Here is a 24023-nt window from a genome sequence, read left to right as displayed (position 1 = left end):
ATCCCCATTTCGTCTGGCTCCAGCCTCGTCGTCCATCGTTGGAAACGACCATCCTTCGGCACAAAATCGGTGCCCTACAGACTGCTATCTTCCTCCATTATCCAACCGGCCACCGAGCAGCATTCATCCTTCTTTGTCGCAGAGACAACGATGGGAGAAGAGCCCTTACTTTGTTGAAAGCCAGCCGAGCACACCAACGAATAGTAATAGAATCACGACGCCGTCTTTCGTATCAACTGGTAGGTTATCGGTGGCCTCCGGGACACTGTCGGAAACGGAGCAGCAACGGTTCGAGAGCGACGGGCTTGCCATTCTGTCGCCGTCCATGTCAGCTCATTTGGCTCGTACGTCGAGCAGCCGCAGTCTCGCTGCACCGCCGGCTCTAGATAGAGAAAGTACACGAAGCATCATTCAGCAGACATCTGAGATCCAAGATGCATATGACGGTTGTCAACAAAGGCGAGTTGCATGTAAAGAGGCCTTGGCAAAAGAAGCTAATGGACACGAGGCCGATTGCCAAGTCAGTGGGCAGGAGCCCATCGAGCAAGAATTCGCCGAACTTGAATATCATTTCGATGAGGATGTCGGACACGAAAACCTCGACCGTGAGCAAACACCTGATGACTTTCCTGTCGACACAAACGACGAGCAGCGAGCCGTGGATGATTTCCCCACTGTTCAAGGATCACCAAATATGGCAAGCGTTCCGTTCGATGCCAAGGCAGACAGGACAGCGTATGTGGAAGAGCTCACACGCGCACATGAGAACGGCATATTCGAAGCGAACCGGGTCAATATTCGAGCCATTCCCGACTGGGACGACGTGGAAGATGCCATCGAAGACAGTGATGAGTCTGAGAAGGACGCTATACGGCGCAAGTCGAAAAGGGCACCAGCGAAGCGACAATATTATCGGACCGGGGCGGCAAGGTAACAATGGGCTTCAGGCCTGAATATCGTCACTCCAGAAAGGTGAATTGCGGTGTGAATAGCAAGCATCTCAATAAAACATGTTTCTATCAAGGTTACGATAATGCCACTGCTCATTTCCTTTCTGTTTTACAGTTCGCCTGTGCTTTGCCACTGTTTAGTCTCCATATTTTGGTATCCTTTTGCGTCATGCCGAACCCGAGCCCAATCAGCATACCATATTCCATCAACCGGAATTTCGGTATTTTCGAATTTTGGCGGCTGTACGAGTGAGTGTATTTAGCTACTTCCAAAGTCCTAGAAACATCGTGCTGCCTACTAAATCCCCTGCTGCCATGGTAAAACTGGGGGGAAGGGCCGCCGAGATCGCCAAGAAACATGCCTGAAGAACCAATCGGGCGTCGCTGGCCTGGGCAGACAGCAGGATTGGGCGCAGGATTTGAATTTCTGTGGAATCTCCGGGGCTCCGAAGGTTCAGCGCTGTGATTTTGTTATATCCGAGCGAGGATGCCCCGCTAAAAATGCAGCTGCTAAAACGTCACGTCGCTGACATCGCCTGCACCACACACTGAGCCTCTCTGTAATCTGATTGATACTTGCCAGGTTATCGCCGCCCCTAGCTTTTTCACGGTAGCTCTTTCCCTCGGACAAGAGATTGATAGCCGAAAAAGGGAAAGTGTGTCATTTTCTCACTTTCCTGTTGCGTTCCAATTCGCCCACCGTCGCCCCTGCCCCTCCTGGAGGGCATCCGCACCTTCCCCAGAGCTGCCAACTGGGACCGTAATTCGGCCTGGCCTTTGATCGCTCACACACGCAACTTTTTTTTCGCCTCCTCGACACCCATCCTCCCCTCTCCACCGTGATTTTCGTAATCCAACCTTTTGTTCCGCGGACCGCTTAACACTGTTCTGACTCGTTTATCCAAGCTTGCATTCTCTCTCTCTTTCATTTAAACATTCTTCACAACCATCGCGCATCACAACTCGACGTTCCCCGATTTGACGCAACTCACATTTCGCTGACATTTCGCTTCGCTAACGATAACCGAAAATCCTCGTCTCCAATAATCCACTCAAACCGCCACGATGTTCACTGCCCGCACTGCTCTGACGCGCTCGCTCGCTGCTGCGTCCTCGGTCGCTGCGTCTGTGTCGACCAAAACTGCTCTGCGCGCCGCCACCCGGCCATCGCTGACGGCTGCCCCTGCTGCGACCGTTCCGAGCGCGCGCCGCTTCTACCACGAGAAAGATAAGTGCCTCACTGCTGCGACTTCCCGTGTGCCAAACCGACCTCCACCCAATCCGGTGCATCCCCAACGCCATTCCTGATATCAACCCCATTTTGGCTGCCCGCCGCCCCAAAACCTACATCATTTTGTTCTTCTGCTTCTCCTCTTTCGTCTGTGCTAACTTTTGCCCTGGGTTTCCCCGTTTCCACTGATCGACCACTACTCTCGTCCCCGTAACGTCGGCTCGCTCGACCGCAAGGATCCCTCGGTTGGCTCGGGCCTCGTCGGCGCCCCTGCCTGCGGCGATGTCATGAAGCTCGATATCCGTGTCGACCCCGTCACCAACAAGATTATCGAGGCCAAGTTCAAGACGTTCGGCTGTGGCTCGGCTATTGCCAGCTCCAGCTACCTGACCACCCTCGTCCACGGCAAGACGCGTATGTCTCCCATCCCCGCTTTGATTCTCCGCTTTGGTCTTTCATCCCGCAAACATTTGTACTAACCACAATACAGTGGACGACGCTGTCGCTATCAAGAACTCGGAAATCGCCTCGGAGCTGTGCCTGCCCCCAGTCAAGAGTGAGTTTTTTTTTACTACTGGCCCTTCCCCCAGCCCAAGACAAGAGACACAACTAACAATCTAGTGCACTGCTCTATGCTTGCTGAGGATGCCATCAAGGCCGCCGTCGCCGACTACCGCAGCAAGCGTCCCGAGACCAGCCTGAGCGGCACCGGCAAGACCCTGTCGCAGGCACAAGCCGCACCGCAGCAGGCCGCTGCCCACGCGTAGGGACCCAAAACGAAAACCAAATCTATGATGAACGGCCCCGACGACAGCCGCGACAACGGCGATGCGATGACGTCCCAATCGATTCGACGGCCAAAACTATAAAATCCAATCACGAAATACTCTCCATGTTCTGTTTGGCGGTCTGGCTCCACCGGAACTCGACTGCGCACACCGCATTCGAAGCATCCGGATGAGTAAGGGATAAAAAAATATCACGAACACAAAAAGAGGCGTTATGTTTTTATGTTACCCTGGGATAGGGAGGTGTGAGTGCGGGTTGTATGGGGCCGCGGGGCGGGCTGTTGTGCATTTTCTTGTGCATTTTCTTTCACGTGTGTTTCTCTCATCTTGCTTTTCCTCTATTCATGGCGTTTTGATGTCCATCTTGCTCATCTCTGGGACTCTCTTTTTCTTGTCTCGTTTGTCTTTTCTTCGATCACTGTTCTCACAATGGAAAATTGGAACCTTTTCTTTCTTCAGGCGAAGGAAGGGAGGCGTTCAGAAAGACTGGTCAACTTCCCCACGGTTTGTCTTTTTTCCCACTACAGTATGCCGTACATATTTTTTTTCGTCTGTTCCCTTTGGATTCCCATATTCTTATTTTCTTTGCGTCTTTTTCAACCGTCGTCTGAACGATGCAACGAACAAAATCACATTCCACTCTACCTGTATCAACACCATATCTCAAGAATGAAAGGCAAATAATAGAAATATTACCTGTCACCGGATTTGCAAGCAACAGGTGAGTGAGACGAGACGGATCTGATAAAATGAAAGACTGCATCAAGTCGAGCGGCACTTTCGCAAAGGTGAGAAAATGGTGGGGAAAGGACAGTTGGAAGGCCTCGGCAGCACAAAATGCGTGACGCCATCTGATGAGGCGTTCGCCAGCCGTGGTCTTCAGCGCTATTTGTGCCTGCCACTGCCCTAAACGGTCGCCGTTTCTGCTAAAATTGCGCTGACGAATCAACTTTCGGCCCCTATCAATCTGTTACAGCACACAGTAGCGCCCCAATCCGAGGGCCTAGTGCGCTGTAGTAGCCGGTGATAGCTCAAAACAAAAGATAGACAGCGATTGATAACTCGCTCAGAGGTTCAACAGCCCACCAACGACCAAAGACACTCTGCGATTGCATCGTAACGCTACACACGTACATGTTAGGTTTTGTGCCATTTCTTCGACAAATATCTGGCCTTTTGCTCCTCAGCAACCCCACTGCGGTATCCAGGAACTGCCTACGAATGTACCGTTTGAAGACCTGCCGAATAAAATGCTGATATCCGGCTGAAGAGGTGCCAAATGCACTAAACCGCATTGGGACACACAGCGCCCGGCGTGGGTGCTGGGCGACACGCCACGCAACAAGGGCAAGCACGTTCCTGCCAGTTTGAAACGTAGCTTCCCAAGAGGCTGACCTGTCCAGTTAGTGTCACCAGCCAGTGAGCCAACCCCTTCCCCTTTCTTCTGCCTTCTCCATCTCGTCTCCCCGTCACCTCGCCCTTCTTCCCACTTCTTCTCTCTTTACTCCCTGCATCAAATGTTGCAGCTCAAACCCATTCCTTCGTGGTTTCTTACATTGACTACTGTCACCATCGCCTACAACGCCACCATGTTCAACCCCCGGCGCCTCCTCGCCTCCGTGGCCCTCATCCTGGGTCTCGGCCTCGTCCTGTTCGTCCAGACCGCCGAGGCCGCCAAGGGCCCCAAGATCACCCACAAGGTCTACTTTGACATCACCCACGGCGACGAGCACCTTGGCCGCATCGTCATGGGCCTCTACGGCAAGACCGTCCCCGAGACGGTTGAGAACTTCCGCGCTCTCGCCACCGGCGAGAAGGGCTTCGGCTACAGCGGCTCCACCTTCCACCGTGTCATCAAGGACTTCATGATCCAGGGTGGCGACTTCACCCGCGGCGACGGCACCGGCGGCAAGTCCATCTACGGCGACCGCTTCAAGGACGAGAACTTCAAGCTCAAGCACACCAAGAAGGGCATGCTGTCCATGGCCAACGCCGGCAAGGACACCAACGGCTCGCAGTTCTTCATCACGACGGCCATCACCAGCTGGCTCGACGGCCGCCACGTCGTCTTTGGCGAGGTCCTTGAGGGCTACGACATTGTCGACAAGATCCAGAACGTCAAGAAGGGCGCCCAGGACCGCCCGACGGAGGCCGTCAAGATCACCGAGAGCGGCGAGCTCCCCGTGCCCGAAGAAGGTATTCACGTGGAACTGTAGAGAAAAACAAGAAGTAAAAAAAAGAGAGAGATACAAGGGCACGTATACATAAAAGGTGCAACCCCATCAGCCGAAGAGACAGATTGTACACATCCCAGAAAGCAATAGACAAGGACCATGGTCGATCAAAGAAAGAGAATGACTTCCCGCCTTGACAACGTGCCCTTTCCCTTTTTTTGTACTTTTCTCTTCCCGTTTTCTTCTTTGTCAGGTCCATTGCATAAACAGAGCCGCTTGCTAACTTGTCGTTCTTTCCTACAGCTGCGGAATACGGCTCGGCTGCTTGGGCTCCCGGTGCTGAGCCTGAGAAGGAGGATCCTCCGGCCCCTGGCTCCCCAGTCAAGACCAACAGCAACCCGTTCTCGGCTGCCGGCAGCTCCGAGGGCTGGTCGGTGGCCCAGAAGGGTCTTCTCTTTGGTGTGATTCTGGCGGCTGTGGCCGTGTGGGTGAAGGTGACCCGTCGCAAGAACTCGAAAAAGGAGGATGTTGGCTACGAAAAGGTGCTGTCGTAGACGAGCGGAGAGGTGTGTTCTTTTGAAACAAGCGAGTGACTAGGCATTCTATATAGAAAGCAAATAAAAAGGACATGAAGCAGTTTTTGATTACAAAAGCCAATGACGTCTCAAATTAAAGGCGTTGTTGCAATCGTCTTATTCGAATTGGCGATTTCGTTTTGGCGCGCCACTCTGTAGGCTGCACGTGACTCCACCACTGCAGTCGAAAATCTCATTGTAAACTTTTTTTGCGATAACTATGAGCAATCAGGACCATTGATATAGACTGAGTTTTCTCTCACAAAACTCCTAACAAACTCACACAACTCTCCAAAAAATGAAGATTCTCAGTCTCAACTTTATGACGTGCGCCGTCAAGGCCTGCAAGGCCACGTCGGCCTCGTTCCCGCTGCATCCCCGCGACGCCGAGCTCGCGCACGACGACCTCGAGCTCAACAAGCCCTTTCTCACCACCATTGTGCGGCGGTTGGACTGGCCTGCTCTGAGGACGACTCTTGTGGAGGTACGTAGGAGGCCAAGTCTACCTGATTCTGCATTGTGTACACTGCTAACTCTCCAGCTCGGCTTTCCGCCGCTCCCAGAGGAGGCGCCGACAGACGAGGCTCTGGCGTCGGACGACAAGCTGTTGGCAGAACTACACAATGTCCTGGTGGAGACGGAGATTGTGGAGGGCAAGCTGGTGTGCGGCAACTGCGGCCACGAGTACGGCGTGCGGGAGGGCATTGCCAACTTTTTGCTGCCGAGCCACCTGGTATGAAGGCCTCATGGCATTTGCACAACGTTTTGCTCTTTTATTCCACTGCTTGCATATGGCGTTTGGGAGGCTTAAAATGGGTTAGATTTGTTCTTGTTCGTTTTCTTTTTCTATATTTCTCTTCTTCCAACGCAAGACGACATTTTTCATGGCGGGCCAAGGACCGCCTATGGGCATTTCAAACATGTTTTCACGTTGTGCAACAAGTCCTGATACAATGTAATATGAAAACGACTATATGCAATGATCAATGATTACATCTGGAGCAGACAACCTCCAGGGCGACAATGATGAACAAGACAAAAGGAAAAATGAAAAGAAACCCAAAAAGAACTCCCACCTGACCACATTTTCAAAAAGTGGATGATGATACACCGCAGACAGGTTGTGTCCCGTCTTCTAAAAATATCCTCTTCTCCTACACTATCTCCCAAACGTACCTCCGGCCACCTACTGTTGCTTCTTCTGCGCAGATGGGCCCATCTCCTTGTCAAAAGCGCCGTACGGCACCTTGAGGCTGGCCACTGCCGACAGGCCCACGTACAGGATCGACAGCAGAATGAAGAAGACGATCAGGCTCATAAAGATGCCCGGCGTGAAGAACTGGTACTTTTCAAACAGGCCGCGGGTGTCGCGCTCCTTGGACGGCGCCGACTCCTGGCGGGCCACGTTGCGATGGCGGCGGTCAACCGGCACCTGGGCCGGATCCTCAAACGTAGCCACATAATCGATGCCGTCGTGAACATTCGCATCGGGTGCCGCGGCACCGTTCGAGAAGTAAACGACCGTCAGGTCGCCCTTTGGGAGGTGCTCGTCCAGGGCGTTGCCCAAAACATAATCATTGTCGCCCATGGCCTCGGCGCGCTCCTGGCATGTCGGCGCCAGCGGCAGGGCGGGGAGATCCACCTCGATGATGCGGGCCTCGGGGCACGCATCGTGGATATGCGAACGGAACGCGTCCGTCGTCAGGTTGTTCGATCGGTCGGCCGGGGCGACGACCTCGGACACGGTGAAGCGGCCACGGATGTCGCTGCGAGCAAGCGTGCGTCGCAGCCGGTGGGCCTCGCAGTCTGTGGGCGAGTACAGGTCGCTGGCATGGGCGTTGGGCTGCGAGACGAGCAGGTAGTTCTTCGTAGGGCAGTCGGCGAGGAGCGACTTGGCCGAGCCGAGGACGCGCGCGCTGGTCTGGAGCTGGCTGATGGACGGCTCGACGGGGAGTCTGGCGAGTTAGCAGAGGCCATCGCGAGCAAAACAAGCTCATTTGATAACGATACACGCATCAACATGGATGTATCGGGACATACTCGGCTGTAGAGAAGAGGAGGAAAGGGGAGGAGTCGGAGAAGGCGTGGGCAGTGCCCGCGGCCACGAGGCCAGCGAGGACGGAAACACGCATGACTGGCTCCTCGCGAAAGTGTATATCGGTCGAGAATCGAAAAGACAGTCAGTTGAAGCTGTGCATATGATGCGATCGAGATGGCAGCGAGTCCCGTGGATGGGCGTTGGACGAGGGGGTTGACAGTTGAGGGAAAATTGGCTGGGGGCCTAGCTTGGGAAGGTCCCGAAGCTGCGTTTTGCGATAGTGTACGTCGTTGACCTAAAGAGCGCTTTGCGGCAGGCGAGGCTGTACCGTGGTTAGCGCCCTCAGGCGGCCACATCCAGCGGCCCAGCTGCTGCCAATTGGAGTGGCAGATCCTTATCGGAAAAGAGAGGTACAACAAGAGACACACTAATTATGTGTGTTCCAAAGTACATTTCCATCCGCCATGATTTCTACACTCCGATAACAGTTTTTTCCTGCCAAAAGATCACTCGAACCTCAACCACCGCAAACAAAGGACGTCTGCAATTTGCTCTCAACTACACCTTCCCATCCCCAAATACAAGAGGACGCCTGACCGCTGCGATGTTTATCACACGACCTCGTGAAAAGAAAAATCCTCTCGCCGTCCAGCCGCGCAAGAAGCGCAAGGCCGACTATGCCATTGAGGAGATCAATTTTGACGACAGCGCCCGCTCCGACTACCTCACGGGCTTCCACAAGCGCAAGGTGCAGCGCCAGAAGCAGGCACAAGAGATTGCCACAGAAAAAGCGCGCCAGGAGAAGATCGCTTTCCGCAAAGAGGCAAGTAAACAGAGCCCGGGTGTCCCCATTGACCCCAGGTTGGTGCCCCCCGTTTGAGAAACGCACAATCTAACAGCCCACAGTTGAAAGAGCAACGGCAAAAGGATGTCGAGAATCACGTCCGGCAAGTCAACGAGGCTCTGCGGCAAGCACGGCTGGCAGGCGGTGAGGAGGTGACGGACGAAGAGGAGGAGGGCGACGACGAAGAATGGGGGGGCTTCTCGGGCGACGAAGAGACGCCCACGGCACCCGAGTTTGTTGACCACGAGGAGGAGTACATTGACGAGGACAAATACACCACGGTGACGGTCGAGGCTGTCGACATTGACCGCGAGGGCATGCACGCGCTGTCCGGGCGCCACACGAGCGACAGCGAAGAGAGCGAGGCTGGCAGCGACGAGGACGGCGACGGCGACGGCGCGACCAAAAAGAAAAGGTTCAAAAAGGGCGACCCTGCGGCAGCAGACGACAAGGACCAGAAAAAGAAGAAGGAGTGGCCAAAAAAGAAGAAGAAACAATTCCGATACGAAAGCAAGGCAGAACGGGCCCTTTCGAGATCAAAGAACAAGAAGGGGAAACGGTCCTTCTAAGCGAAGTGATTCGGCATTTGGGCACATTGGTTAAGAAGCGCGCATTTTATAGAGAATCAACATGAACTGCAATGACAAACGGCGTATTCGTTTCACGTCTTCACCCTAGGGACAGGAAAAGTAACAAGAAATGGAATGCGGTATTGGTGGGTGTATAAAAAAAGTGATCGTGCAGCAACAAAGCTGGCTGAGAGTACAAAAACACGGCCTTGGGAACCCAAAATATATGCCGTCCCTTTCTTTCTCTTCTGTCCTCTTCGCTCCTGTGCCGTCCAGCGACGCGTCTGCTATGGACAATGTTTTCCTCCTCCTCGCGCTCCGCCGATCGTCGTGCTTCAGCCCCATTAGATCGCACCAATCTCGGCTTGGAAATCCTCCAGCTCCTTCTGCACCGCCTTGTACTTGTTGGCCATGTCCTCGTACTTCTGCTCCCATTGGTCGCGGTCGCTCTCCAGTGCTTGCACTTTCCGCTCGAAGTGGCCGGCCTTGACGTCAGTCTGCCGAAGTCTATCGGTGGGGAGGAAAGACGGGGTTAGTATACGTGGGCAAGGAAAGAAGAAGAAAAAGAGTCACCTTTTGTCGACAAGGGGTATTTCTCGATATGCTGAAAGAAAGCGGAAGGGGTATGGGATTGGGACGACGGAGACGCCGGGTTCCGGAATCTCCGGCGGGCAGTAACGTACTTCTCGTTGGTCTCGCGGAGCGTCTTGTCGGCCTGCTCGGCCTCCTCCTCGAGCAGCTGCAGCCGGCGCGTCAGGGTCTCGTTCTGGGTGCCGTGCTGGAGACCCTCGTCGGCGGCCTTCTTGAAGTCGGCAATGGTGGCTTCGAGCTTGGCGACCTCCTCCTCCAGCAGGCTGTTCTTGTGCGACAGCGACGTGACCTCCTGCTCCTTGGACAGGTTCTCCTGCTCGAGCTCCTTGACCTTGGCCTTGAGCTCGTTGGCCTCGGTAGTGGCGGAGTCCGCCTCCAGACGGAGCTGGTTCATCTTCTGTAGAGGGGGAACAGAGACATAGTTAGCGCGTTGTCCGTGTTGTGTGCGCTGGACAGTGCACACTGCCACGCAGACCGGTCGGCCTCGCCCGCGATGTTCATGGCAGGATGGCTTCCGAACGGGTGACGAGCTACCCTGCCGCGATACAGAACGCATTGCAGCTTTGAGCGACACAAAGCAGGTGACGAGACAAGGCGGCCAGAGTCCGGGACAATGTACAGGACCAAACGGCGTAGCCAAGCATCAAGATTCAACGGGAAGAGTTGCAAGGCGCGGGGGGAGGGCCTGAACTGACCTCCTTAATGCGATCCATGGTGCTATTTGTAGAGGGGCGGTGGGAGGGCTGGCTGTATTCGTGTAGGTCGGCGGCAGACGTAAGAGCTCGGGTTTGTGCGGGATGCGCTGTTGTGTGTAGATGTGAATATGCGGTTGAGATAGAAAACAGGGGAGCTCAGAAGAAAAGAGGAGGGGAGGAGGGGATAGAAAGAAGAATTGTAAACGAATCTCGTCCAAGGGATTAAAAGGGGAAATGGGAAATGGAAAATGGGGTGCGGTTTGGGCAGGTGCGAATTAAAACGGCCCCTCCTTTTCTGGACCTGGCTGACCGCAAGTAGTGTGCAACATTCGACTACGGAGCATTAGTGCAGGGCCGGCGGTTTGGTGTTGGGCGGGCGTTAGGTATTGCTGCGTGGTGCTGCTGCGGAGAACATCGAGGTGGAGGGGAAGGAAGGCAACAAGGCACGGAGGCAAAAGGAAGGAGGGATGGAGGACGTTGCGGGTTGTCTGATCAGCGAGAAGGAGGGTGGGAGGCAGTGACAACTCTTTCCTCTTTCCAACGCTACGAAAGACCCGTGCAAGCGAAGATACTCTTCGTATCGGCTTTCATATGACGGAGGTTGCCCAAGGAAACAACGACCGGCGAGACAGACAGGGCCCAGCAAATGGGAAGGTGGGGTTGGCGTTTTGTGGTGGGAGGACAAGAGGCAAGTGGGTGCATGCACGGTCGGATTATGTTGGCGGCTGGCAGGAGCCTGAATTGGACAGGTTTCAGGTCTTCAGTTCAACACGAGCGCGCCGTGGCTGCCGTCCAGGCGGCAGAATTTCGAGAACACTGGGATCAGGGACAAGGCAGGGTCAACACGCCCGCTAGTGCTAAGCTCTTGGCGACTTCGCAAGAGACACACGCTGTGTTCCCGGTTGCCCCACCAACGTTCAGGTCCACAGACTAACCCCGAAATAAACACGCAGCATTCTTGGGAGCTTCCTGGCCTCGTCCACTTCGAGACACAACAACAACAGCACCGTGAAAAATGAGCACACGGTGACGACACTCCATTGATCTCGCCATCCTATCAATACCATCAAATTGGACAAAATCTTCCTTTTATCGACCGCCTGCCATTTCACGAGCAATCTGCGACGCGCGAATTCGATCCATCGAGAACTTTACCAAATTCGACAGAATCGACATCAAGCAACAGGAACGAACAAGATCATCGTGACGACGATGCTCGCCGCACGCGATCAGGAGAACCGCCTGTTTGGCCACAGCGTTGGCGGCGCGGCCGGGAAGAATCATGCGCTGGGCCCAAAGACGCCGGGTGGCAAGAGCTTCAACACGCCGATGAAGGTGCCTCTGAACGACGGTAAAAGTGTTCTCCGTGGACGGCAAAATGGCGGAAACGAGAACCTGCGGACGTTGGGAAAGGGAAAGAGCAACTTGGTGACGCCGTTAGGTGAGTGAATGTGCCAATCCCCGGCAAAGAGCAAGAACAGACAGAAAGATCGAGGCTGACATGGTGCAGAACCTCGGACAGCTCGAGCACCCCTGGGCAACAAGACGACAAACGCCAAGGCACATGCCGCACAGCAATCCCATATGCAGCAGCAAAAGGGCCGGGTCGGTGGTGTCAAGGACATCGTCCGAGAGATCGAGCAGTCGCAACAGCAGCAGAAGACGGTCGGCCCACAGACGGGCAACCGCCGGCCAAAAGCTGCGACTCCACGTGTCAACCCGCTTAAGTTGTCGGTGTTGAGTGATGACAACGCCCAAGACAGCAAGAGTGATTACGAGGAAGACATCGAGTATGCGCCACCGCCCGTGGCTCCCCGGCCATACGAGTCCGACGTGTTCCCCGAGGGCGTCCTCACTTTCGCCGCCTTTGAGCCCCAGAACCGCCTTCGTGGTGTCTACGACCACTATTACAACCCCGTCGACGAGACGGACGGCGTGCCACTGCGCGAAAAGGCGTTCGCCGAGCAACAGCGGCGAGCCTTTGAAAAGCTCGACATCCTCGTCCAAGAGGACATGGACTCGTTCGACTGGTCCATTGGCGACGTGCCGGCGAGCAAAGAGTACTTTGCCAACAAGCGCAAGCAGCAGCAGCAGCAGCAGCAGCAACAAACAAAGACACCCGCACCCGCAAGCACTCAGCCACCAGCGACCATCGCCTCACGAAAGGCTGCATCGGCTTTGGCGCTGTCCTCCAAGACCAACAAGCCTCTGGTGACAGGCACCGCTCTGCAGAAGAAGACTGCTTCCTCTGCGTCGTCCATCTCGTCTTCGCTTTTGTCGAGCCTGCCGCTGCGCAAACCACAGACTACCACGTCGGCTCTCCCTCTGCGGCCAAAGAGCACCAATCTCCACCATCCCGTCGCCGAGGCGGCTTCGCGTACGACGCTGGGCTACAACAAGGGTCGCACTGCCCTATCGATGGTGCGCGGCAACAATGGTGCTCCTGCGGTCCGTACGCATACCCTGTCGACCCTCCGCTCCACAGCGCTATCTTCGACAACTCGCCGTGCTGCCCCTACTGCGACAGAGACAACGGCTGACAACGTAGTTGCAACCCCAGCGCGTCGACCACTTCAAATGCAGGCCAGTCTCGGTGACATGCCCAATGATGGACTTGAAGGTCCGTCAGCGGCACCGAGATCGCCAGCCTTCGTGTCCATCTTTGATGCGCAGGACGATGAGAACGACAACCTGGGAAGTGCCGGGACATTTGTGAATGACGATCTGGACGATGATTTCCAGATGGACATCAAGTTCTAGCGGGGTCATTGCTTCTAGACTCTTCCTTTTTGTTTCCTTCCTTTCTTTTCGATTCTCATGGCCAGGCGTTCGGTTACACTATACCTCCATTCTTTTCAAGACGCAAACAAACACACACGCACCCTGGGATCTCTGTTCTTTTGGCTTCTCTCGTTTGCCATTTGGTTTGTTTTTTTATATTATTTTGGAGTCACTGCAAAATGGACCTTTGTTCCATGCAACTTGCTTGATTGCAGCAGCTATGGACTATTCATGGGGAGAATGGTGCCCTCATTACTTTTCATTGGTATCATCTTGTAATAAGAAATGCAAGTAGCAAGCTTTGTTGTCTCTTAAACAATGCTATTCGTGTCTAGAGCGCCTGTGTCGTCACCGCAGGCAGTGTAATGTATGGAGTGCCAAACAGTGCTATGCACTGTATTATTCAGTGGGTTTTCAATTAAAGTGGTACACTGCGCACTGTAGAGGACTGACCGCTTTTTGCGCGCCAATGGCCATTCACAGCGCCTGCCTAGATGCCGTAACTTCGCGCTTTCCAGCAAATTTCGTTTTGTCTTTCCCCCTGTCGCGTGTCCCGCGTCATAAAGTACCTTTCAATATGTTCAATATGAACGTGGTACTTTAGTCGCTTCCATTGTTCGCACTTTCCTCCCCACATTGAACCCCCTGCCACCAAAGACCATTTCTCCCGCCTCTTCCTGCCTTCGAACCCTGAAATTGTGACCAGAAGGTAACAACGAGACACGCGCCTTCCCAACGACGTCCGTTGTCTGTTTCCTACCATTTTCATCCTTTTCCCATCATCTCATCCTACGTCTTCACGACAACCAACCTCTCCTTAACTCAGCCTTCGTCATTCGACTTCGACAAGCTTCGCGCCACTGTGCCAGGCTTGTTCCTTACTGTTACACGCGCGTCTCCGCCAGTCAGAGGTACCGACGCCAGACCAACAGCACACCCCAAATATTGCGACGAAGGGTCAAAGGGTTAAAACGAGCCCAAAAGAAAGGAGGGCGAAAACTAGACACGGCGGCCGAAAAAATAGAGATCAGCGACGCGATTTTCCCAGGCTCGGCCGCCAACGTTCTCTCCCTTTACTCCTTTCTCTTTTCCTCTCTTTTCGTTCATTCACATCCCGTTCATCCCTATTCCTCGTCTCCCTCTCCGCCGCTGCACTCTTCTTCATCCGTCGACATTTTCGCGTTATTCGCCTTGACTCAATCGACGCTCGCCTCGCTTCATTCACGCCCGCGCGCGCTCTCATACTCTATCTTTGGACGCTGCCATCGCCTCCCTTCTTTGGCGCTTCTTCTCTTACAACAATCAATTCATCCTCGTCATCGTGCCGTCGCACCGTCGCACCGTCGCCTCATCCAACTTATGCCCCATTTCAACCTCCTCATTCACTGCGACAAGATATGATGAGAAGACCGCGGGGAGATCGCTGAATCGGACGACCTGCCCTCTCCCCTCCCCTTCCTTCTCTCTTCTCATTCGCACTGCCTGGCCGCGATGCCTCCTGCGTCCGGCGCTGGCTTTGCGCAGTTCTTTCCAGCCGCGCCAAGAGCGGCGCGGGACCGCGCAACCGCCATAGAGCGCGAGCGGGCCTCAAAACAGCGCGCCACCGGGTCGCCTGGCCCACGCGACAGCCCGAGTGCGCCATCCGCAAAGCCATCAGGAGATGACGAAGAATCCTTGCCTGGTGAAGGTCTGTCCACAGCCGCAGCGACATCACCACCAATGACATCGTCATCGATCGCGCGCGCTGGTGCGTCATCCGGATCAGCCGCGTCCGCGTCGGCATCAGCATCGGCATCAAACCCGCCTTCCACAAGCAGCAGCAATGGTGCCAGCTATCTCACTCCGCTCACAGCCGATCACTCTCCATCGTCTACCAGCATACCGCATCAGCAGCAGCAGCAGCAGCTACAATCAGGCGCGTCGCATCGCCCTGACCAGGCGATCCATGACTGGCCATCAAACAAACCGTTGTCCGCATCTTCTACTACCACCTCACCCAGCCATCAACCACCTCCACCACCTCCACCACCTCCACCACCTCCTCCGCCGTCACAGCTCGTGCCTACACCCACTTCGTCCTCCTCCCTATCCGACCACATGATGGCCAACGGCCTCAATCCCTCCAACGGGCTTGATACCCTCCTCGGCGACCGCGTGCCCGCTCGGGACCCACACCGCCTTGTGCAGGGCATCGCCTGTGTCTATGATCCACAGCTGCCTGACGACAAGAATAACGTTTCGAACTTTGACCTCAAGCGAAGAGGGAAGCATGTCCTCAAAGAATTTGGTTCGGTACGTATATATGACACACATCACGCAATATATCATGTATTGTGCGATGAAACAGAGAAAGAGAAAAGACGCAGAACGCAGCACGCGCAGTACGCAAGACGCAAGCCACTATCTTTGCCATATCCTTATTGTCATCGCTGCTCGAAGACGACACTCCCAACCGCCGCCATCAGTCTCCGGACCTGATGCCCCAAGCCCCAATCCACTCCTGGGCACATATACACATATACATACATACATATGAGATATACAAGGAGTGTGGACCGCAAGAGGAGGAAGCTTTGTAAACAGAATGTGGAAAGGGTCCGCGGGTGGGAGTGTCATCTTCAATTTTGAAAAACAAAAAAATGCGCAAAAGAAAAAGAGTGATGTGCTAATACATGATTTTACTTTCGTATAGGAAGATGACGCTCCTCCCGCGGACCCCCGTCTAGCCAAAGGCGGTCGACTCAACTACATCAATGTCGATTTCCATCTCGCACGCGCCCGTTTGCGCCACACCCCGTACGACCTGAAGCCATATGTCTACGATCCCCGGACGTCGCTCGGCCCTGGTCCGCCCACACAAGTCGTCGTGTCCGGCTTCAACCCGCTCGTACCGTTTTCCAAGATCATTGCCATGTTCGCATCCTTCGGTGACATCGCGGAGAGCAGCAACAAGATGCATCCGGAGACGGGCAGTTATCTCGGCTTCGGCACATTCCGCTACCGGGACACAAAGCCCAACCGGTCACGGCCTGTGCCTGTATCAGCCATTGATGCTGCACGCCGTGCCGTGCGCCAGCTGAACGGCTCTCGCGTCGAAGGCACCCCAGTTAGTGTAGAATACGACCCCGATGGCCGGAAGAGCAGTCGTATGTTGGAAACGACCTTGCGGAGGGACAGAGAAAAGGAAATGAAGGCCAATGCGGTGAGAATACCTGTCGCGCCGCGTGGTCTTGGTGTCCCAGCGAACCTGCGGCCACCACCGACTGCTCCCCGTGGTCCTGCTGCACTTCGGATGCAGCAGGCACCAGGAGCGCTCGCGCCTGCTGCTGCTACTGCTGCGACTGCTGCTGCTGCTGTTGCTGGCGCTGGCGTCGGCGTGGGAGCTGCGGCAGTACCTGGTGCAGGCCCCAAGGCCGGCATGGTTAGCGCAGTGCCTCGAGGGCCTGCAGTCGTAGCACCGGCGTCGGCCGCTACGATCCCAGACGGACCGCCTGGACAGTGCATCGAGAAGAATCCGATTGCGCCTCGCCTTCCGCATACTCCATTCATCTTTATCAGCTGCGACCACGTCCCAGTGGTCTTTCAGACGATTGCGCACATGAGGCGCCGGCTCAAGATGCAGCACTTTGAGGAGATCCGGGCAGATCTTTCCGGTTATTTTATCGTCTTTCGCGACAGTGCCACGGGCAAGCACGATGCCGAACGCTGCTTCCAGACAGCCAACCGTACCGCATTTTTCACATATGAGCTGGTCATGAAGCTGTACGCCCGCGGCTACTCCGGAGGAAGCCATGAAGACAAGGCCGGCACTACCTCTGGGTCAAAGAACCGGCGCAGCCATAGTCCGGCTCCCGAGAAGACCGAGGAACAGCTGTTGCGCGACGAGAAGGCGCAGATGCGCAAGGACGAAGAGGCCGACCTCGAGGAAGAGAAGAAGCAGCGCGCCAAGAACTTCGACCCAGTAAGGGCCGCTGTCGAGACCGTCCGCCTCGAGCTGGTCGAGCATCTCATCCGCCACATCCGCGCCGACGTGGCAGCCCCTCTGCTGTTTAACTACCTTGATCCGGCCAATCATGACGCTAAGCGCCGCCTCCACAACATTGGCGGCGCGAGGCTCTCCACCCTTCTCTTTGACGAGCAGGACGGCGGGGAGCGCCGCAAGAAACCGTCTCCTATCAGCACCCCCAACTCGCGTGCCGATCCGATCGAACGGCGCACTGGCCGCCTCGACGTGGCTGCTCTGCCACGCATTCGCAAGGCCAAAGGCGCCAAAAAGCTGGCTGCGGTTCGCAAGCAGGGCCTGTTTGATCCGTTTGCCCGGCAGCGCACCCAAGACACATCGTCTCGGAGTGCTTTCCGCTCCCTACACTACCGACTCAAAGACGACAGTGACGACGATTCAGAGGACGAGACGGAGAACCGCTTCTCGATTGGCGGCCGCGATACGGAAGAGCCCGAATCGCGTGCGTCTGAAGCTGAGCGCGAGGCCGCAGAAGACGACGACGATGACGATACCGACGCGGAGGGCCGGGCGCTCAAGAAGACGCTCGCGGGCCAGTGGACCGGCCGTGACGAAGATTCGATGACGGAAGCGAGTTTCTCTGCCACGCCTGCTGAGTCAGAATCTACGGCAACGCCTGCAACGACAGTGAATACAGCAACAAAGGCCCCGGTCAAGAAACGCAAGCTGGAGCTGCAAATGGAGGCGGCCCTGAAGCGGCAGAAGAGGAACGACGAAGATCTCTTTGGCGTTTCCATTGGTGCTGTCGAGACCAAGTTCCGGGCCGACGTGGCCGCTCCGAAGACTGAGGATATGGTCATCGACGACGGCGTAGCCGCGCCGCGGACCACGAAATCGTCGACGCCTGCCGCCGCGGTCTCCGATGAGGCCGACAAGAAGAAGAAGCCGGTCAGCAAGAAGACCAAAAAGACCAAAAAGCAAATCTTGGAAGAGCGTAGGGCGGCAGACGAGGAGGGCCTCAGGGATCAGAATAACCAGAAGGCGCCACCAGTCAGTGAGGCCAAGGCCGTCAAGAAGACCGCCGAGACACCGGAGCCTGGAGCCCTCAGGGGGAAGCTCCCCGCCTCTGTTCCAGCCCCCAAAACAAAGGCCAAGGCAGCCAAGGCGTCCACCCCTGCCGCCGCCCCTGTTGCTCCCCCCAAGGCTGGCAGAACGCCGCAGGAGATTGCCGAGTTTGTGGACCAGAGACGCACTATGGACCCTGCCCTCTATGGCGACACGCTCACGCGCTCTCTCGCCACGCCGTCGGACTTCCGGCCGTCCCTCGATATCCTGCGCACGCTCAGTCTGCACAAGGCTGATCTGCCGGACGCCGAGCGGCTTGCGAAGAAGTACAGCACCCTTCTCAACAGCATTTCGTCCAAGGCGAGCGACAACAAACCCGCCAGCATCAGTGACTTTGAAATGTTCCTCTGGAAGCACGAGCGCGTCACCCGACTCAACGCCGACGAGCAGAGCATGATTGATGCCGCCATGGCCGAGAAGGGCAACAGCACGTCTGCTGCTGCGTCTGCGGCCGCTGCGGCCGCTGCGGAGGCTGCGATCAAGGACGCTCTGAACCGGCCTCGCATCGAAGGCTACTACGTGCCGAACTCGACCGGCAGCGCGCGCACAGAGGGCGTCCAAAAGATCAAAAACTCGGAAAAGTCCAAGTACCTGCCGCATCACCTCAAGGTCAAGAAGGCGCGCGAGGAGCGCGAGGCGCGTGCCGGCAAGGCCGGCAAAGCGGCGGCGGTGGCGGCGGCCAAGGTGGCCACCGAGGCGTCGGCGTCGCGGGGCAGCTCACGGGCGAACCGCGTGAACCAGCGGCGCTACATTGCCGACCTCAACGACCAGAAGCGGACGCTGGGCCAGGACTCGGACGTGCTGCGGTTCAACCAGCTCAAGAAGCGCAAGAAGACGGTCAAGTTTGCGCGCTCGGCGATCCACAACTGGGGTCTGTATGCCATGGAGAGCATCCCCAAGGACGACATGATTATCGAGTACGTGGGCCAGGAGGTGCGGCAGTCGGTGGCGACGATCCGCGAGCGGGCGTACATCCGGGCCGGCATCGGCAGCAGCTACCTGTTCCGGATCGACGACGCCACCGTCATTGACGCGACGAAAAAGGGCGGCATTGCTCGCTTCATCAACCACAGCTGCATGCCCAACTGCACGGCCAAGATCATCAAGGTGGAGGGCAGCAAGCGCATTGTCATCTACGCCCTGCGCGACATTGCCCAAAGTGAGTTCCAATCCTCAGTCATTTTTAAACCGTCTCGCGAGCACGATGCTAACTTGTAACCAGACGAGGAGCTTACGTATGACTACAAATTCGAGCCCGAGGACAACCCAGAGGACCGTGTGCCCTGTCTCTGTGGCACAACGGCGTGCAAGGGCTTCCTCAACTAAGTGCAGCTGTTCCACAGCCTCCGCATCGGTCTTTATTTTCCCGCTCATTCCCCTTTGCACTCCTACAATACCCGTCCTTTAAAAATGCCGTTCAATGTAATATAATACTTGCCTTTTCTTCTCACGTCTCCCGTGTTCTCGTCCAGTTTCTTTCCGCTCTCCACAAACCTCAACGAATTGTTTTTATCGTGCCTCTCTGGATCTGCTTTCCTTTCTGTCTGTTTTATTCGTTTTCAACACAACATTTACAATGGTCGTTGGGGTCGTCAGGTCTTTGATACCTTGGCTTTTTTTTTGTTCTTTTTTTATTCACTGTTTCTTGGTGTGGTACCCCCTGTTCTATTACAAAAAAGGCATTGACTCGGTTTAGAATTCGGAAATGGGATATTTTGTTTTTTGCTGCTGTTATCTCGCTCTCCTCCGTCGCCCTTGTTCGTCACCCTGATCCGTACTTTTTTTCAGGGAGGTTGGGTGCGGTGCCTGATTTTGTCTTTTTTCTTCTCGGAGTGACGTTGGGCATTGGGGCCGGTGTTTTTGTGTGTTTTCATGATTGTTGGCATTTCAAAATTCTATCGATATGCAGGAGTTGTCCGAAGTCGATATTCGGTCTTGGAGTTTGAAATATTTACTCTGTTTTCTCTGGCTGTGTCTGTCACGGCTCGTTTAAAGGGCGGGTGTGTACGACATACATAATAAGCAATGGATACATGGAACGTGCACAGTGTTTCACAGTGACAGATTTATAAGAGATTTATTCAATGCTTTTGCATTTCCGTAAATTAGTAAATTATATTTTTCGAATTTGTAATGTATTAGGCCCATAATTTATAATGTGAATATCTCCTTTGAACGCCTGAATGCATGTTAAAGTAACCAAATAGAAAACAAACCCAGACTGTAGTTATTATGGCGTCCCGTAGATGACAAGAAAATAGACGAGCAAATAGCAAAGAAACAAAAATGACAATGTTGGCCGGTAGTACAAGAGTGGGGTATCTCAATGAAGAAGGGTAGCGGCGACGTCACATTCATGCCCTTTCCCCATCGGTGACGGTGGGCTTTGAAGCAGCAGCCACGCTCAACTCCTTCTCATCGGTGTCGGGGGTGGTGCGGCCCGAGGTGCCGGCAGCGGCGGTGGTCGTGGCACTGCCCGGAGCGGCCACAGGAGGAGCGGCAGCCTTCTCGCTGGTGGCAGCCGCAGCGGACGTGCCCTCCTCGGCCTTGCCCTCGGCAGGCGCGTTCTTGTCCGGCAGGTTCTTCTTGACGCTGCGCCACTCAATGGAGAGGGCGCCGATGATGGTCAGGCAGACCATGATGAGGCCGATCTGGAAGACTTTGCGGAGGGCCTCGTTGTAGGCGACGAGGACGACGGGCTTGATGTCGTCGGGCAGGTGGGTCAGGCTGGTGGCACCGCTGCCGAGAATGGAGGCGGCGTCGAGGCCGGGGATGCCGGCGAGGCGCTGGATGAGCTGGGCGTCGAGGACGTTCTGGCCGACGCTGACGAAAATGGCACCGCCGAGCAGCTGGCTGAAGAACATGAGGGAGGTGCCGATGGGCACGTCGCGGCGCGGCAGGACGGTCTGGGCGGCCAGGTTGGGGGTCTGGAAGGACAGGCCCATGCCGAAGCCGAACAGGACCTGGTAGCCGATCCACTTGCTGGAGCCGGTGTCGACCTGGAGGGTGGTCAGGAGGCCGGCGCCAATGGACATGAAGACGACGCCGGAAATCATAAAGGGCGAGTAGTAGCCGACGCGCGAGATGGCGACGCCGGAGCCGATGGAGGCGACGACCATGCCCAGGACGAGCGGCAGGGTGCGGATGCCGGAGTTCACGGCGGACACGCCCTGGATGGCCTGGAACCAGATGGGCAGGTAGTAGATGAAGATCATCATCTGGGCGCCGATGCACAGCGTCGAGTAGACGCCGGCCATGATGCTGCGCTGGACAAAGATGCGCGCGGGCACGGTGGCGGTGTCGGGCATGAAGGCCTGGACGAGCACAAAGCCGATGAGCAGGACGCCGGCGAGGGTCAGCAGGGCGATGATGCGGCCGTTGCTCCAGGCGTAGGTGGCACCGCCCCACTCGAGGGCGAGCAGCAGCGAGACGCAGCCGGGGATGAAGAAGAAGGTGCCGAGGCCGTCGAGCTGGCGCAGCTTGTCCTTGGTGGGAATCTTGGTGGTGGCGCGGTCGGGGATCTTGAGCAGGAAGAAGATGAAGACCATGGCGACGCCGCCGAGCGGCAGGTTGATGTAGAAGCACCAGCGCCAGGTGACGTTGGTGGTGAAGGCGCCGCCGAGGAGGGGCCCGATGACGGAGGCGAGGCCGAAGACGGCGCCGAACATGCCCTGGTAGAGCGGACGCTTGTGCAGGGGCACGGCGTAGACGATGATGATGATGACGCCGGAGAAGATGCCGGCGGCGCCGATGCCGGCAATGGCACGGCCGATGATGAAGGCGACAGAGGACGGGGCGGCGCCGCAGACGGCGGAGCCAATCTCGAACAGGCCGACGGCGGCCAGGAAGACGGTCTTGATGCTGTAGAACATGTAGCCCTTGCCGAACATGAGCTGGAAGGCGCAGGTGGCCAGCAGGTAGGCGCTGCCGTACCAGCCAATGTCCTCGACGGAGTGGAAGTCGTCGGTGATCTGGGGGATGGCGGTGGCGATGATGAGACGGTCGAGGGCAACGAGGAACATGCTGATGAAGACGGACGTCAGCAGCAGGGCCAGCTTGAGGCCCGAGGGATACTCGACGTCCTCGGTGGCGGAGGTGTTGACCTGGGCGAGGTCGGCACCGGGCTCGGCCTCGTTGTCGTCGCCGTCGCCGTCGCCGTCCTTCTGGGTGTGCTGCACCTTGCCGAGGCTTTCGGGATCATGGTGGCCGTCGGAGTCGTTGGCGTAGTAGCCCTCGTGGGAGCCCGGCGTGGAGGATGCTGTGGTTGCGACTTCGGGCGTCGACGCTGTGGCTGCCGCGGCGGCGGGCTTCGCCTTGCGGAACGGCAGAGGCATGGTGGACGAATGCGGACGCACGCCGATGTGTCTGATGCAGTGGCTGTGTGTGGCGAGACGTCGCGGGCCGTTGTACGACCACGAGGCGGCCCAAATAAAAGTGCCAATAAGAAAGGACGACAAATCGGAGGTGGTGAGACGTCCGATCCGCAGGGTATCGCCTGTCGGTAAGGGCTGTTTGTTTTGAGTGCTGACTGTGGCGAGGCAACAAACACGCACGAGTGACTGCTAGCTGGCGAAGGAGGCGAAGAAAAAGACGTATTTAGTTAATGTTGGTGCATCGAGTGGTTGGTTGTTGGGAGAAAGAAGAGATGGGAAAGGGAAGTGAAGGCAAAGAAAGGCGAAAAGGGGAGAATGACCAAATCAAGAAAGAGGCGGCCGCGATCTTTATATTTTCTCTCTTGCCCAAAACGGTTTGCCTGAACAACACCAACACAGGAAAGAGCTTTGCCGGGACGGAGACAAAAATAAAATAAAATAAAACATAACGCGCGCGGTCGTTCCTCCGGGCTAGTTTGGCCGCTTGTTTGCTGCCCCCCCCCCCCCCTCCCCCTCCCACCCCCCGTCTCCTCGCATTTTTGTACGAAGTACAGTCCGGGTGTATTACGACGCAGACCAACCGGCTATCTTACAATCTTACAGGCCCTGAAAGAGGAAAGAGTAAACCCCGGCCTGGTCGACTGTCGGCGTTGATCTTCGGAGGAAAGAGCCCCAAAATCCGTCCCGTCCTACGAAATACGAAATACACAAAACGCAGCACAGCAAGGTCAAGGCGACCTGGGGCCCGTTGCGAAGACTGACTGTTGTTTCGATACGACATTGACTGTGTGGAGGATTTTACGTTTTACGCGTCCTCGCCCAAGGCAACGGGATTCGTAGCCATAGCCAAACGGACGTCGATGGTGCCAGCACTGTCGACAGTGAAGAAGCAAACAAACAGAATGTGACGGGGGACGGGGGACGGGGGTAAGAAAAAAAAACTAGTTCGCCAACCTGGTCGCTTCTGAGTCGACGAGCCAGTCATATCCGACTCTGCACCGCAACACGTCTTTTCCCGACGAGTCACACGCTCCTCCCACTCTTTGGCCTTGTAGGGGAGTAGAGGCTATCGGTGGTCTGTTGCTTTTTTGCTTTGGTCAGACACTGTACCGTCCGTTGAGCCTACGCATTGGAGTAGTCAGCTCGGGTTAAACAACCGTCCGTGATTGTACGACCGACTACAGCGCTTCCCACACAATCCCACAATCCCAACGGCGTAATCTTAACTGTGCACCAATAAAGCGCTGCTCGGGCTTTACATGGCAGCGCATGCCTTTTGACGTTGACTGACTTGCCTTGGTTCCCGAGTCCACCAGGTACAAATGCCA

General features: G+C 56.0%; 10 protein-coding genes across 10 annotated transcripts; 7 read left to right on the top strand and 3 right to left on the bottom strand.

Moving 5' to 3' along the window:
* Positions 1 to 694: 694 nt before the first annotated feature.
* Positions 695 to 934, top strand: SPBR_05440 (uncharacterized protein; the record flags this gene model as incomplete). Its single annotated transcript, XM_040763715.1, has 1 exon — positions 695 to 934. One exon carries the CDS (start codon positions 695 to 697, stop codon positions 932 to 934), a length of 240 nt encoding a protein of 79 aa, XP_040615865.1.
* Positions 935 to 2015: 1081 nt separating this feature from the next.
* On the top strand, positions 2016 to 2948 carry SPBR_05194 (iron sulfur cluster assembly protein 1, mitochondrial precursor; the record flags this gene model as incomplete). The annotated part of the gene is made up of 4 exons (XM_040763471.1): positions 2016 to 2234; positions 2418 to 2595; positions 2672 to 2737; positions 2803 to 2948. The coding sequence occupies 4 exons, from the start codon at positions 2016 to 2018 to the stop codon at positions 2946 to 2948; spliced, it is 609 nt and encodes a 202-aa protein (XP_040615864.1).
* A 1610-nt stretch (positions 2949 to 4558) lies between these two features.
* On the top strand, positions 4559 to 5697 carry SPBR_05101 (peptidyl-prolyl cis-trans isomerase B (cyclophilin B); the record flags this gene model as incomplete). The annotated part of the gene is made up of 2 exons (XM_040763378.1): positions 4559 to 5165; positions 5447 to 5697. The coding sequence occupies 2 exons, from the start codon at positions 4559 to 4561 to the stop codon at positions 5695 to 5697; spliced, it is 858 nt and encodes a 285-aa protein (XP_040615863.1).
* Positions 5698 to 6016: 319 nt separating this feature from the next.
* Positions 6017 to 6457, top strand: SPBR_05391 (multifunctional methyltransferase subunit TRM112; the record flags this gene model as incomplete). Its single annotated transcript, XM_040763668.1, has 2 exons — positions 6017 to 6202; positions 6260 to 6457. 2 exons carry the CDS (start codon positions 6017 to 6019, stop codon positions 6455 to 6457), a joined length of 384 nt encoding a protein of 127 aa, XP_040615862.1.
* A 447-nt stretch (positions 6458 to 6904) lies between these two features.
* On the bottom strand, positions 6905 to 7850 carry SPBR_05188 (uncharacterized protein; the record flags this gene model as incomplete). Its single annotated transcript, XM_040763465.1, has 2 exons — positions 6905 to 7673; positions 7759 to 7850. 2 exons carry the CDS (start codon positions 7848 to 7850, stop codon positions 6905 to 6907), a joined length of 861 nt encoding a protein of 286 aa, XP_040615861.1.
* A 510-nt stretch (positions 7851 to 8360) lies between these two features.
* On the top strand, positions 8361 to 9169 carry SPBR_05252 (ribosomal rRNA-processing protein 17; the record flags this gene model as incomplete). The annotated part of the gene is made up of 2 exons (XM_040763529.1): positions 8361 to 8617; positions 8656 to 9169. The coding sequence occupies 2 exons, from the start codon at positions 8361 to 8363 to the stop codon at positions 9167 to 9169; spliced, it is 771 nt and encodes a 256-aa protein (XP_040615860.1).
* Positions 9170 to 9513: 344 nt separating this feature from the next.
* Positions 9514 to 10154, bottom strand: SPBR_05321 (uncharacterized protein; the record flags this gene model as incomplete). The annotated part of the gene is made up of 2 exons (XM_040763598.1): positions 9514 to 9676; positions 9853 to 10154. The coding sequence occupies 2 exons, from the start codon at positions 10152 to 10154 to the stop codon at positions 9514 to 9516; spliced, it is 465 nt and encodes a 154-aa protein (XP_040615859.1).
* A 1513-nt stretch (positions 10155 to 11667) lies between these two features.
* Positions 11668 to 13215, top strand: SPBR_04946 (uncharacterized protein; the record flags this gene model as incomplete). Its single annotated transcript, XM_040763223.1, has 2 exons — positions 11668 to 11896; positions 11978 to 13215. The coding sequence occupies 2 exons, from the start codon at positions 11668 to 11670 to the stop codon at positions 13213 to 13215; spliced, it is 1467 nt and encodes a 488-aa protein (XP_040615858.1).
* A 1512-nt stretch (positions 13216 to 14727) lies between these two features.
* On the top strand, positions 14728 to 19648 carry SPBR_04547 (set domain containing protein; the record flags this gene model as incomplete). The annotated part of the gene is made up of 3 exons (XM_040762824.1): positions 14728 to 15528; positions 15929 to 19481; positions 19545 to 19648. The coding sequence occupies 3 exons, from the start codon at positions 14728 to 14730 to the stop codon at positions 19646 to 19648; spliced, it is 4458 nt and encodes a 1485-aa protein (XP_040615857.1).
* A 1028-nt stretch (positions 19649 to 20676) lies between these two features.
* SPBR_04795 (MFS aflatoxin efflux pump) lies at positions 20677 to 22656 on the bottom strand (the record flags this gene model as incomplete). Its single annotated transcript, XM_040763072.1, has 1 exon — positions 20677 to 22656. One exon carries the CDS (start codon positions 22654 to 22656, stop codon positions 20677 to 20679), a length of 1980 nt encoding a protein of 659 aa, XP_040615856.1.
* Between the last annotated feature and the right edge of the window lie 1367 nt (positions 22657 to 24023).

Source organism: Sporothrix brasiliensis, assembly GCF_000820605.1.
Source record: "Sporothrix brasiliensis 5110 chromosome Unknown Cont21, whole genome shotgun sequence".
Taxonomy (NCBI): domain Eukaryota; kingdom Fungi; phylum Ascomycota; class Sordariomycetes; order Ophiostomatales; family Ophiostomataceae; genus Sporothrix; species Sporothrix brasiliensis.
The sequence above is the reverse complement of the archived record's forward strand: the minus strand, read 5'-3'. Positions and strand labels throughout refer to the sequence as shown.